Source organism: Mastigoproctus giganteus, chromosome 10, assembly GCF_048544385.1.
Source record: "Mastigoproctus giganteus isolate SK-2022 chromosome 10, ASM4854438v1, whole genome shotgun sequence".
Taxonomy (NCBI): Eukaryota; Metazoa; Arthropoda; class Arachnida; order Uropygi; family Thelyphonidae; genus Mastigoproctus; species Mastigoproctus giganteus.
Window position 1 is genome coordinate 110,628,930 of NC_143584.1, and position 15,965 is coordinate 110,644,894.

The following is a 15,965-nucleotide window of genomic DNA, read 5'->3' on the forward strand; positions in this document are numbered from 1 at the left end:
TAGGAAATTTTTTCATCTGCTAGCTCAGCCTTTCATATTATTAACATAGTCCATATTGATGTACATTTATTATTATTAATTTTTTTTTTTTCATTATATATTCGAAATCACCACTACCTATATCCCTAAGAAGAACCCTAGCAATACTTTACAAAGCAGCCATCATCCCTGCGATTGCATATGCTTCTGGTATCTGGCACCATAAGGCCTCTACGGCGGTAAATCTTCGGCTACTCAACATCATTCACCGACCAATTTTATTAACCCTCACCAGAGCGTGCTGCATCATATCTACTCATGCGTTGCAAGTACTCACTGGGACCTTCCCCCTTGATCTTGAAGTGATTCGCCTAGGCGTGTTACAGCAGCTTAGACGCGGAAATCCAACTACCTTCCAGGATCACACCACAGACCCAACTGCAAATCGGACAGTGGAGAAGAAAAGACTCCAGATCTCTTTGCGATCAATATGGCAGCAGCGCTGGACGACCTCCACAAAAGGGGAAGTCACGCGGAGGTTCCTCCCCGATCTACAACAAATATACCCACAGTATCCAGCATGGCTTTGCTCTGGATTGTACAGCACATATCTCCTAACAGGACATGGAGCGATCCGCCACAAATTACACCTTCTCGGACTCGAAAACAACCCAATGTGTGCATGTGGCTCTGTGGAGACCTGGGGACACCAGATGTATGACTGCAAACTTTATGAAGATCTTCGTGTTGAATTAATCATCTAAGTGCACCTTAATCCCAAAAACCGGGAACACTACTTACTGGAAGATGAAGCCTCATATACAGCATTCACCAAGTTTGCTCAGAACCTGTATGCCAGACGATTGACCATTCCTCTGCCTGCAAACTTCGAATAGACGTGTCAAACAAAGCTTCTCAGAGACCCCCAACAAGAGTCAGGTTTGACTGCTTGATCCTTCATGCAGGACAAAACTGGAATTCTTCTGAGAAGTGACAAAACTCCACTTCCCAGAACATATGGGACAACAGTCCCATGAATGACTCCAGACTATGGCATTTTGCACAACCTGTTCAGCCAAACTAACATTGGATTGCCTCTGCTGGGCCTCAAGTTTTTCTGGATGGTGCGGACCTGACCCTGCGGTCTGGTTTGCTCCCACCCATGCACACAGGCCACATTGGCAACCTGAGCCAGCTCCCTTGTCTGGCTCACTGTCTCACCTCTTCCTGGCAGGGTGGGGAGGGGGACAGTAAACTGTCCCCTCCCCACCCTGCCACCCTATTTCTTCCCTCTGGTGGGGCATGGGCATGCCCCACTGTAAACTGGAGTTGCCTTCCCTTTCGGCTCCATATTTCTGTCTATTTGCCCCCAGCTTTCACCCCACTCGATCTGACAGCAACGTGAACATGCCCCACACAATCTAAAATCACCAATCTAAATTAATTTTGCCCAACATTTTGGACTTCTAGCGCTTCCCGCGACGCATACGAGATTTTTTTTTTTTTTTTTTTTTAAGGTCCTAGCCACTGAAATCTCAGGAAATTAGGTGGCAGGACCTGCCAGAGTGAATTATATACTATTGAGTACTTGGTCTGCCTCCACGGGGCGAAAGTGGGACAACGTCGGGCCTCAGTAGGGGTCTGGCGGCTAAATGACCAGATGAACAACGGTACAAGGCATCACACATATACAAAGTCCATACACTTTTAAATCTCTGGCTTTTCCAGTCAACTGGTTCACCCACAATGTAAACTACACGGAGATGGGGGAAACCCCTGGTGCCGCTTGACCCTAACACACTTTACCTATATCCCTGTTATAAGAATTGCAGCATCTGTAAACTTTGTTAATCTAATTTCATTATCAATTAGGGGTACATCCCCTTACATAATTGTCGCTGCTATTTTCCTTTTCAAAGTACGCTGATCGACAAAATGTTTTTCGTGAATATTTTATTGGGAACAGTGTCGCTGATGGCGAATTTTTGATATAATAGGCATCCTGGCACACAAATTAGAAGTATCCAATAGAAATCGATCTACCACCTTACACAGCCACATATAGTAGTTTGTATCCCATTAATCCCAAACAACTGCAGAGCTCGTCAAAACTGGTGTCATGAACATGTGACTTAGAGCCCTAACAAATGGGCTACAGTTATGAGTCCCATTTTAGCCTACAAACACATTATAGATGTTATTTCATCTGGAGAATGAAGAATGTCGTACCATACCTTCTGTATTTTATATAGGGGTGCGGTTGGCCTATATTTTCTTTTCATGCATCATAATGCCACTGCACATAAAGCTCAAGTGGTGGAGGAATATCTTGAAACTGAAGACATCCAACTGCTGCACAATCACGAGACTTAAATCCGATCAAACGTGTGGGACACCCTTGGGCATTGTATTTAATGCCGACAGCCAACTCATCAGTCACTTGGTGAGTCAAGGTGTGCACCAGTGGAAGAATGGGTTTTGTTTCTATAGAATCTTATAGACACCCTTATATCGAGTGTGGTTCACCACTGTCAGGCCTGTTTCACTGTTGGAAGGGATCACACACCGTACTGATGTCGTGTGACCACATTTTCGAGTATCTTGTATCGACTTCTGTACTGTGACCATTTTAGTAATTCATATACAACCCTTATAAATGTTTCAGTCAGATTCAGAGATGGATACCCCTTCCAGGTTGCTAGCGACTGCCGTGATTGGCGGGTGTTGACTCCGCTAGTGTCATGTGATCTCTTGAACATACGGAAACATCTGGCACTGGAAACATGAGGCACGGTTAGATAGCATTAGGTAAGTCTGCACGTAGTTAGTTCCTTTCTTGTGATTTGTCAGTTTTATTCATTTATTAATTTTATTTATTAAATAAAGTGACTTAGCTTTGTGATTGGCTGATTACGATTATGTCATTCCCAGGCTCACGTGCCACTGGTGGTCATCATGTGGTGAAATTCACTTTGTGGTTATTGCTTGATTTGTGCGGGTGTCCTATTGCTTGCTGTCGTGAAATCTCCTTTGTCACAGGTATTTTTACTAGTGTATATATATATTTTTGCCATTCAACTCTGGAGCAAATCAGTGTGCAAATGTTGGGGTATTTGAAAAATGAAGGATGCAAGAGTGTGATTGAATGGTGCCAGAAAATGAATTTGATTGCATGTGAGTATAAATGTTTTTAGTGTGAAAGTCAAATGAGATTGGCCGAGCGGAAGGATCGTTCGCATGGTTTTGAGTGGATCTGCCAAGCAAAAGCCACCAATCCTCATTATTATAAAAGGTCTGTGCGAAAGGGGTTGTGGTTCTCCTTCAGCAGGCTCAGCATAATCGACAACCTCCTAACCTATTATTAGGTTGCGAAGATGCCCATCGATTATATTATGAATGAGCTCGGTGTCGGGTCCACAACCGTGAGTGACTGGAGGAGATTTTGCAGGGAAGTGTGCTAGAAAGAAAGTGGTATGATTGGAGGAGTGAATGTTATTGTTGAGATAGGTGAGAGCAAGTTTGGTAAAAGGAAGTATAACAGAGGTAAAAGAGTGAATGGGAAATGGGTGTTTGCTGGGATTGAATGGGGAACAGGAAAGTGTTTTTTCCAGGTCGTTGAAAATAGGAGTAAAGACATTCTCCTAGACATCATTAAGACTTTTATACGGCCTGGTACCACCATAGTATCAGACTGTTGGAAGTCATATGTTTGTCTGGGAGACGAAGGGTTTAAACATCTCTCTCTGTTCATTTCAGTGACCCAGAAACAGCAGAAAACACTAACACAATCGAGGGAACGAGATGTTCCCAAGACTATTGTCTGAAGAGGAGCGAATCAGCTCCAAAACTGTGCCGTCTGGGTGGTGGCATCGACTGAGAATAAGTAACAATAGTCTTCTCCTATGATGAAGAGTTACTTATTTAAGGAAGTGCAATATCATGGCAACTCATTGTGAAGGTATTCACAATATGAGATATACATAATTGATGCCAATCTTACAACTATTTAGTAGTTAGCTGTGAGCAGATCTGATGCATTTGCACTAACCTGTAAGCATGTTAAATCTCATTGTTAATGCTCATAAAACTGCATAGAAAAACATGAATTTTGGTTTCTGTTATTTTTAAAAATTTTTGACTTGTCGTTCCATTTGTATTGTGCAATTTCCTTTTAAATTACTGTTTTGCCTTTTTTCTTTTCAGTCAATCTCATTGTTAATGCTTGTAAAATGGAATAGAGAAACGTGCATTTTTGTTTCTCTTATTTTTAAAAATTGGATAAAATTCAAAGACAGGTACCCCTTTCAAAATGGCGGTGAGGAGCGGAGGGGGAAAGCAGTGATTGGTGGGTTGTGACTCCACTCACTGCGTTCTCCCTCCTCTCCTTGCCCGGTGGATGTCAAGTGACATAGCAACAAATATGGCGACTGAAAACAAAGGAAAAATTCAAGTTACAAAAATGCATGTTTTTCGGGGATCACAATATGTCATGTGACATTTGAATAAGTCGGATAGAGCTGAAAAGAAGAAAAAGAAAAGGGACGGCAAATCAACAGTTATTAAAAATAAAACAAACAAAAATGCACGTTTTTCTATGCTTTTTTATGAGCATTAAAAATGAAATTGGCAGAAAAGAATTAAAAAAAAAGGAAAAACGGTAATTTTTAAGGAATTTTCACAAAAGAAATGGAACCTGCAACAATTTTTTTAAAAATAACAGAAAGAAAAATGCATATTTCTCTATGCTATTTTTCGAGCATTAACAATGAGATTGACTGGAAAAAAAAGGGGGGGGGGGGGAAAGGGAACGGTAATTTTTAAGGAATTTTCATGAGAGCAAATCAACAATCTTTGGTAAAATTCAGAGACTGGTACCCCTTTCAAAATGGCGGCGACATATTCAAATGTCACGTGACATTTTGTGATCCCCGAAAAACGTGCATTTTTGTAACTTTAATTTTGAAATTGGTAAAGATTCAATGTGAGGTACGGCCACCAAAAATGGCGGCGAGGAGAGGAAGGGGGAAAGCGGTGATTGACGGGTTGTGACTCCACCCACTCACTGCGTTCCCCCTCCTCTCCTCGCCCGGCGGATGCGAAGTGACACGCAGATGACACGTAGCACAGCAACGAATGTGGCGGCTGAAAACAAAGAATAAACCCGATAATCAGAAAAATACAAATACCAAAATACACGTTTCTACGGTTTCGCCAAATGTCACGTGACATTTGAATAAGTCTGATTGAGCTAAAAAGAAGATGAAAAAGGAAAGGGGAAAAGGTAATTTAAACCGAAATTTCGCTAAAATGAAAGGCAAATAAACTGAACAATTTAGAAAAACTAACCCTTTTCTCGACCGCAGGTAATACAGCACAACGTAAAATTCGACCGGGAATTGCAAAAAAGACTATTTCGCAAACATCAATTAACCACGAAGAAACACAACGAAATTGAAAATTGCGCAATAAAAATAGGTTAAACACAGAACAAAAAAATTAGAATACATACCTAAAACAAAGGAATACGGCAGAAGCACTTAGGAATTACTAATCAGTGATTAGTAATGAGAAGGCTCAGAAGAGGAGGAAAGTGGCCATGTCACTTTCATCAGTCGACATTTAAAAATTAATTAAATTTTTTTTTGGGGGGCTCTGCCCCCAGACCACCGTCTATGTGGGGGCTCCTGCCCCCACACCCCCGGATTTTTTAACTTTACCTTCAATTTACGAATGAAATTAATACCGATTATTATACCGCAACCACGTGACATCAAAACACTATTAACACGTGCGGCACAAGCTACACACACAACTAACACGGCGCGGCACAAGGTGACACGCACTGCGTGTCAGTTGTGATCGTCTGACGTCATTGACTCCGCCCACTGGGTGGAGCCGGCTGCCTTCTTTCACTTCGTTCTCATTGGCTGTAGCCGATACTGAATCTCGACCAAGAGATTTTTGAGGAATTTTCACGAAACAAATGGAACGGCAAATCAACAATTTTTGGTAAAATTCAGAGACGGGTACCCCTTTCAAAATGGCGGCGACTTATTCAAATGTCACGTGGCATTTTTGTAACTTGAATTTTTAAATTTATTGGATTTATCCTTTATTTTCAGCCTCCATATTTGTTGCTATGCCACCCGCGTATCACTTGACATCTGCCGCGCGAGGAGAGGAGAAAGAACGCAGTGAGTTGGTGGAGTCACAAACCGTCAAATACTGCTTTCCCCCTCCTCCCCTTGCTTCCATTTTGAAAGGAGTACCCGTCTCTGAATTTTTACCAATGTCTCTTATACCTGTGCGAAGTTTCTCGCTGTCTCCTCATTTCATCGTTATTCTATGGTACACCACCAAACCAAATTTTGTCCCGCTTCGTCGCAAGCTGTACAAGTTATGCCATGTTTTCTACGTGTTTGGTTAATTTTGTCGAGCAGCGTATTTACTTTCAGTTGCGAATGCCCTCTCTCTATCTTCGTATTCTTATGTGTTTTAGGAAATCAATAACTATTATTTTTAAAAGCACACCATTTCGTAAAGAAAAGATAAGGAAAGCGTCATAATTTTAATTTAGTTAACTGACGAACTCTTCGTGCATTATGCGTTAATAACATGGAATAAGTCGAAAATATTTTTATCTTTCTAACTAACCCTTCTTGTGACGGTACAAGCCTAAAGGCTAAACAAAGTTGAACCACCGTCCTAGCAGTACTTCAACTGACACATATCAGACAAGTTAAAATTTAAAAGAAACAGGTTCTTGGACGGATAAGAATTCTACAGTTTAAGTGGATGACGGACCAACCGGTTCCATTCAGATCCAGTTTTGTGATGTACAATGATAATACATGAAGTAAGAATTCTCCATTTGCCAAATTAAAAAAAAAAAAAAAAACTTCGTTATTAGCAATTATAAATAATATAACGCCTACATCATTCTTATTTCAATTTACTATATCGCTGATCAAACCTTGGATGTAGTTAAAAAAAAAAAAACTGCTAGAACAGCAGTTCCCAACTGGGGTCCGTAGACCAGTTCTAGGGGTCCGCGAAACTAGTCAAATTATTCGTTCTACGTATAGCAAATTGATGATAAATAAAGTTATTATTATATATTTATGTAAAAATAAGAATAAAGTTCAGTTTTTTTTTAAACATAAAACTTATATATACGTGTGTATATAGGGGGGCCGCGAACTTTTTTTTTTTTTTTTTTTTTTGGGGTCCGTAGATCTCAATAGTTTGGGAACTACTGAGCTAGAATAAACGTCATAGGATGGCCCACAATGTTCATACCAGAATGGAAAATATATCTCTTCTCCTTCCTCGCAAATCACAGTCCAAAATTTCGAAAAGGAACTTTCTTTAAAATTAAGATTACTTCTCTTTTAGAATTTTTAGCCAATTTAGGGAACAACAATACTGCCCCTGGTTAAAAAGCTGCGATGTGAATTAACTATATATCCATTTTTAAAAAAGAAGTGCTTTTATTTCACAACCTGTTGGGGAGGAGTTTGAATATATCCCCTCATTTGCTCCTTGTTGAAAATCAAAAAAGGTAAATTAAGAGTAAAGAAACAGTTTAGGTGTTTAAAGGAAATTAAAAATACTATTACACCACGTGATAAAGTTTGAAAAGTTTATTGAAGGGAATCACATCAATTTACACCTAAGTGACGTTTCGTGGCTCAGCATTGACGTTGCAACAGTCATATGCACTGATTATAAGAAATATGTCAAAACCTGGTGACACCTTTGAGTATAATAATGTGACTGACGTTTCCTAATCGAGAATAACAAAAAAATCATATCTATATAAAATATAATACAATTAATGATATTTTTATCTGATAAGTTGATAAATTATCCTACTGTCGAGATAAAACTCGAACCCAAACCTTTTCCACATTCAGAAGACGTGAAGCTGCGCAAAATAAATAATGGGGGAGGGGTAATTTTTTTTTCATCAATTCCCTAGCTTCTCAGCATTTGTACACCTCAGATAATTGACTCTATTCCACGATGAAATAAATTTCAGATATTAAAAGTATGTTTTCTCTGGCTCTAACGTACACCAACTTTAAAGCGACAAGACAATTTATATAACCATGGATGTTTTATTGGAAAAGCCAACTAAAAATATTTTTGCGCCAGTCCTGAACGGTAGGAAATGTCAGTTTGCATTTGTTTATAATGTGCCTATTTAAGTGCAGACAGTCATAATCACAATTAATATCACGACTGCGTATGTCCGAAATGGGTAATTATGTCTCAGATATTTCAGGTTTTACTTTTATTGGCTGAAATATTTCTAATTGTTTTTCATCTGTTCTACTATAACCCCTAATCAGTATGATTACCAACTAAAAAATAAAAATTAATGTCATGGATGCTGGAGTAAATGTGCTGGAATGCAATTCTTATGTTTGCACATTTACCCAACAGCAGTGTTCATTCTGCGAAACTTTGAATAACAGATATCATGACAAAAACTTACTTGTGTCTTGACATCTCCGAAGATCCAGGACATCAATTATATGCTCGACATGCTCCAGTTTTTCTGCATATGGCATAGTGTCTGGAAGCCTCAAAAGTGCAGTGTACTTGAAAAGAGCAAAGAAAGAATTTTCAAATATGTAAGTAATATAAACTGTGTTTGAATGAAAATAGAATTTGTATATCAAAGAATAAATTTTATTTCCATTCAAACATTTTTTAAAACATCAAAACCGCATACTATCCTAATAAAAAGTCATGATTACGCCCCTCCTGTAGGTTTTTATGAAGATAAAAACCTACAGGAGGGGCGACTCGGGGGAGAAAGGAAGGGGGCGATTCTCCAATGCATCACAGTCTCAAAAATTATGTGAAATGTTTGCTGAACTTTCTAAAACAGGACATGATCTAGCCAACGAGGATGTCTTTTTGTTTGCTAGATGGCTAGAGTGTCAAGAAATTAGGCGCCAACTCAGCGTTCTAATGGGCGTCTATGAGAACTTGAGGTGTAGGGCAAATGCCCTCGAAAATATGAGGGGGCCCATCAAGCTCAACGGCAGAATATCATCTTTTAAGGGTACAAAAGGTGATATTGTTGTACACATTGGAACTAATGACATTAAGAGTAAGAGATCGACAGATTTACTCAACAAGTATAGGTCAATGTTGAAAATAAGTCGTGAGTTAAGGATGAATGTGAAAGTGTCTGCAATTCTGCCCAGACATGATAGGAAGGAGTATATGATGAGAGCCTTGTCGATCAATTCGGCCCTGGATAGATTGTGCAAGGCCCACGGGTTAGAATTTTTTTCAGCCTCGTGTGTGCTTGTTAACAGGAGAGACTGCTTCTACAGGGATGGGGTATACTTAAACAGAAAGGGCGCAAAAATATTTGCTGATGCTATCGAGGCAGTGTTAATTTGGAGGAATACACATACTAAGAGGTTAACAGTGCTGCGCAGGCAGAGGTAAAATCGATTCTTGCACTGCTTCTATTGGAATGAGCAGCAGCATGGAAAGCAAGGCAATGGAGATTTCCAGGACTGTTGGGAGTCATAGTGGAACAAATAAATAGAAACAGGTGCATGTATACTTCCATGTACACCAATGTTAGGAGCATAGTTAATAAATTTGATGAGCTTGAAATGCTAGTCAAGACATCAAAGGCAGATATTCTCGGGTATCAGAGACGTGGTGTCACACAATATCAGGGCAGAATTGGAATTTGGGAAGTACAATGTGTACAGGAAGGGAGGAGGGATTATGCTGTTAGTTAAGAAACACGTAAAATCTACGGCAGTGCATCCAATTGATGTTGAGTCTGGTGTGACATAAGCAGTGGGAAAGGAAAAATGAGAGTATGTGTGTGTTATAGGCCTAATGAATCTGATGAGTATAATGAGAAATTGTGCAGAGAAACAGAGTAGGCTAGTATTTCGGAATGTTTTACAATAAGGGATTTTAACTTTCCAGATATTGACTGGAACTTGTGGTTTGGTCACTCGCACACTAGAAAGAGTTTTTTTTTTGTATTTATTGGATGAATGTTTTCTACAGCACCACGTTCGAGGGGCAACCAGAGGGAGTAATACTCTTATCTGATTATCAGCAGTGATTATTTATGCATTAAGGATTTGCAGATAGAGGAACCACTGGGTGACTATGATCACAATGTACTGATATGGGAATTACTTAAAGATGCAACTACCATCATGGCTAAAGGGAAGAACTTTTGCTTTCGTAAAGGTGACTACAGGGGAGTAGGAGTGATGGCACTTTGAACGAAACTGACCAGGGGGGGCGGTCTGTCAAGCCTCCCTTCCCCCACCCCTCCCCTCTCCGAGCTCGCGGTCAGCCTCCCCCCCTCCCGAAACACTTTGAACCGATTTTGGTTGCGACGATCGCCGCTAGGTGGAACTGCCATAGAAACACTTAAGCTAGCTGACCAAGGGCAGTATTCCACCCTCCTCACCCAGATGTTGAATCTTTAATTGTGATGACATCACCAATCACGTGAATCCTTCCCATGATAATGTTATTTTTAGGCAATAAATTAATTAGTGCTATTTTGAATTATTTTTACTTTAAAGTATTCATGAACAAATCAATGGTATTATTTGAACATAATTAAAGTATTCATGAAGAAATCAATGGTATTTTGTGATTTGAAAGTGATTTTCAATATAATTTTTAATGAAGACAGATTTTAACGGATGACCTTTTTTGTTTGGAATACTGAACTACAGTTGCTTTCGAATAGATTTGAATAAATTTGTACATGAACATCCTCGTGAATATTGTTGTTTGCCGTATAACGAACAGTCAAACTCATTCATGACAAGATTTCACTGGTTCTCTTTATTTCGAACTCAGTTATAATTTGATTAGTGTTATTACTTGAATGCAATTAATGTGTTTTTTCATAATTATAAAGTTCGAAATTAATTTAAAATGGTTGAAGTTTAAGGGGAAATTTAAAAAGTTAAAATAAATTTACCACAGGTTGTGTGAAAATTACAAGGTAAACATCGTAACTCCCAAGCTGTATAACATTCTTACTATTCTGGTTAAAATTCTAAAATCTTCATTGCAGACACGGGTTAAACGAGCTTTTATCGGAATTCTAAAGAGACCGCACAGATCTTTACTAATAATAAAATCTCAATTCAGATTGCATACTGTTATGAGAACAATCCATTTTTTGTTTTCCCGTATGAAGTTTTCAAGCATAGTTCCAGAAAGTGTTCAACATTTACAGTATGGAAAAAATTTTCGAGCTCCACGAAAATAGACCGGTGATGCTAAGTTTAAGTACTTAGCAATTAAATTTCACTTATTTACATAGTTTTCCACTCACCTAGTTTTATTGGAGTTCACATTTTGTCTTTCCAGTGAGCGAAATTTTTACCCACACATAGCTGAACGAGAATGGTTTGCATTAGAAATTGTATGTTACCCAGTGCCACAATCCTTGACACGTTGTCTTCCTTTTGCTGCGAATATTTTATCAATTCAGGACGTTTCTTCTCCACTTTAATAACAACAACACAAGAATCTGAATGGAGGGTTGAAAAATTCACAAAACCAACACGAGCAATCCATTTGAAGATACAGAAATTGTAATGACACCAACCCCACGGCTAAAGGCAACTGAAATGCTATAATTATCACGTGGGAGTTTAACCAATCATAAACCAGCTTTGCACGATAACAAGCAAAAAATTAAGTGATATCCACAATATTTTTTCAAAAATGTTTCCAACATTTGTGCGAAACGTAATCTGTATACTGATATGTCCATAAGTCTGGAAAACGAAAAATAGGTAGAACTCTGAGAAAAACCCCGAAAACAGCAGTGCCATAAACCTCCGTTTATATCATAATCCTTTGGTTTAATTCCAGGAACACAATTCCCAATTAAACAACATATTTTTAAATAATTGTAATATGTCTCTGTAGCCAATAGAAAATACTGTAATTGCATGTCTATATGAACGCAATAATATTTATTGTGATCCTGCGATTGTGTTTTTCCCAAAACACTAAGACGTTAGTATGAACTTATTTTCGCTCTCAATAATAGTACTAAGACACAGATAAAATTAGCAAAAGAATAAAAACTTATTTCTCTATCAATAATAATGTTAAGGAACCACAAAGACACAGATAAAAGTTACAAAAGAATATTCTATTTTATTCTTAAAAAAACTAAAGAAAGATACAAAATACTTACAACTAAAGATTCCCTAATCTAAATAAATTAAGCTACTGTAACCACCATCTGTTGTTAAAGCATCGTTACTCCGATCGTGCCAGATGATGGGCACGGTGGAAAAACCGCTCTCGTCAACGGCATAGGGATTCGGAGGACCACCAACATTTACATTGTCTTCTTCTTCTTCTTCATACTCCCTGACAATAATTATGTCCGTGAATGAACCTCACGATCAATGTATGCCGATCCTATTGCCACTTCCGATGCCGACTGTGAGGAGTTGGATGCGGATATATCACCATCGTATGAAAGATGCAAACTTGCAGAGGTTGAAAATTTCATAGACACTTCCCATGAACAGAGGCTATCATCCAGCGATAGAGATGAATTGGTGTAATCGATACAGGACTGCCCCGTACTAATGGGAGTTGAGCTCCGTGTTTTTGGAAAATATGTCGAGGCATTCCCAGTCAAAGACCTCATAACGGTTAGCAACGTCCGAAAGTCTATTTCGTCTCAGGAATCCAAGGGAGTTGAACTCCGTATTTTCGGAAAATATGTCGAGGCGTTCCAGTCAAAGGTCTCACAACAGTCAGCAACTTCCAAAAGGTCTACGTCGTTGCAGGAAACCCACGGGTCACAACACTCTGAACTTTTATCATAACAGACACCTGACCCTGAACACATGCACAAACTGTACCTACACAACATTGTAAGGACGGAAAAAACGTGAGAGTAGCTTGAAGAAATAAACACAAAACTAGCCCCCTTTTAAACACAAGCAGGTTCAAATGTTAACCCAATACAACCAATCAGATTGGTAGGAAAAGCTGAAAAATTTAACCAATGAGATGCGTTCATGAACGTGAGTACGCGCCCGCGTGTACGTACGTACCGGAATCATCGTATATAATACTGTTGTATTTAGACTAAGGCGTATATAAATGCGCCTTAATCTAAATACTGTTGCTAAAAACAAGTTATTAGTTAACGTGGTCCTTTTTACATAATTTGTTAACACACATTTTGTTGGATCTGTGAACTGCAAAGATTTAGAACATATTTTTCTGATATAATTTAAAACTTCATAAATGAACGTTCTGTTATGGTAATAGAAATGAGAAAATACAGATATATACACCTAAAAATTAACAGATTTTCTAATTTTCACAAACTATTTGTAGGTGTCAAATGTATATTTTAGCCGTTAGGGGATAGCACAGCTTGGAACTTCACAAGGTTTACGAAAGATAGCCTTTGTTTGTCCATAAGATCTTCACTGAAAATGGGGAAGTTTGAGAAAATCACATGTCACCTTTAGATACTTTGCGTGTCCAACCGGAAAATTTGTCCCGTTATATTCTTTTCAATTGCTAGAATTTGTACGAAATCGAACTTTTTGTGGCAGTTTCGCTTTCGAGATAGAGAAATTGTCCTTTAACGATTTCGCCCACCTTTCAATCCAACCCTCAGGTTTTTTTAGGCATCCCAACTCAAAAAATTACGCAAAACGACTGTAAAACGGTCCGCAACAGACTCGTTGGAATTATTGAAATTATGAAAAATAAATATATATCGTAAAGATACATTGACTGGTAGCTTAAAATCAACACTTGTTGACAAGCTGATGGAGGGGAAAAAATAACATTCAATCTCAGCAACTGCGAATGGATCCAAAACAGTTAAAAGCTGAGATTTTTAATAAATTTTCAGTTATCTATCAACACTTTGTAACCTTTTCAAAACAAACGTGAAAAAATCAACTTAAAATTCTTAATTTTAAGCATTTTCCGTGTACTATAAGATAAATTTGAACCTGAACAGCTCATTCAAATCATAAAAAAACATCCCCGAATAGCGTAAAACTCAAACAAATACAGCCAAACCTCAGAAAATCTAAGAAAAATTATGTAAAAAAATCTTAATAAAATGTGCTTCAACATTTATTTAAGATTGAGACCCCCCACCCACACAAGAGGATTACGGTGTCCCAGCAGATTAAAGCCTCATGATTCAAAAATATATAGAGCGTCATCACCAACTCAAGGGGATTAATAATGATTACACCGTTCTTGGGTTTTTTTCTCAGAATTCCAATAAGCTTACACATTAACATGAAAAAACAATGGAAACTGTGTACAAGTAATTAATGGACCCTTTAAAATTAGTGAAAATGGTTAGAAAGAGAGAAAATAATCGGCTTTTTCCCATGTACCCAAGAGATGTGTTTGTGAGATTTTTAATTAAAAATTTGCTTATACATTACAACATTTTTGTTCTGTCAAAACATGAAATTCATTCATCACAGTAAAAATCAGGGTGGAAACACGCAAAACACTGTCAAGAGACAGAAATATAAGAAAATTAAGTAAAAATATCTTAAAAATACAGCTTCAACATTTATTCAACCCTTAGACCCCAGCCACAACTTCACAGGTTCTTAAAAACCCTCCCTCAAAACGATTATGGTGTTAAGACACGCCTAAGGTTAAAAAAATATTAACCGTTATCATTGAAATAACCACATTTTAGATCTTCTGTGTTTCCAGGAATTCCATCATCCCTCAAAATTTCAGAAATTACACATTTGGAATCAAGGGAACATATTAGAATTAGTGAAAAATAATAAGGTTTTTTCAAGTAAAAAAGCGTTTTTTGTCTTATTTACAATCAAAAGTTGAAACTTTGCATGTGTGCGACATATAGACAAATAACTTTGCTGGTTTTTACCTAGCAAAACTGTAAAAAGATGATATTTTTAATAATAAAAAAAACTTTTCAAAGTATTCTGAACAGTTGAAATGTTAACAATTTTTGGATCTGTTGTTGCAGCAGAAACATGGAAATACACACAACACACTGTAAAATTAACAATGACAACAGAAACTATACTTTTATGAATCTATCGGCATAACAACTGATGAATTTTCATATGCACACACTCATACAAAAGATGAGCAAAGGTAATTTGAGACAAAAATCTTGATTTAACACAAAAACAACATAATAGATGAGGGCAAAACACCATACATGTGTTCATACAATTCTAAACTACCATATTTAAAGTGCATGTTACAATAAGAAAAACCAACAGTGTGTTACAATAGGAAAACTCACCACAATTTTCCAGAAACATAAGTAATTTTGAATCTCAAAGCAAACAAGAGTTCTGAAACCATGGTAATAGCAGTAATAATCACCGCTGTTACAATCATTTCCTTATTGATGTACCAGCAGATACCGTGTTCATTATATAATTCGTCATTTACCAATGTAAACCTTACTTTATATTTGAAAAAGGAAAAATTCGAAGCAAACACATGAAAATTTAAGATAATTTTAACCGGAAGCGTATACATTTGAATTGTCACACTTTTAATTTCATTATTTCGACTGAAAATAGCCGATTTCTGCCGAAGGCAATTAGGCTAATACACACTGTGCATTCTATTTTCACATTCACATTGAACCAAAATAAACCTGAAAAATAAAAAAACAACTGCAGATTCACCGGCTATTTTACACACGCTAAGACCGAACAACACCAACCTAAGTCAAAGATTTCACTAAATCAAAACGTGTGATTTAGTGAAAAGATGGGGTGCATAAGGAACAAACTTAAAACGGAAAAATAACAATTAAACATGTCTTCTGGGGAGAAGATTGTGTCACACAATTTATGAACGAATTATTTGCTGTCAAGCAAACAGTTAAGCGTGCACGTGATGGTAGGAATATTCGCACCATCGAACCAAAATATACTAATGTCAGG

General features: G+C 37.8%; 1 protein-coding gene across 1 annotated transcript in view; it reads right to left on the reverse strand.

The window, feature by feature from the left end:
* Positions 1 to 15,965, reverse strand: part of LOC150079220 (uncharacterized) — a 309,701-nt gene that overhangs the window by 166,847 nt on the left and 126,889 nt on the right. Inside the window, exon 4 of the mRNA XM_090382453.1 lies at positions 8,480 to 8,585. Within this exon, the coding sequence (XP_090238579.1) occupies positions 8,480 to 8,585 (106 nt within the window). The remainder of the gene's footprint in view (positions 1 to 8,479; positions 8,586 to 15,965) is intronic.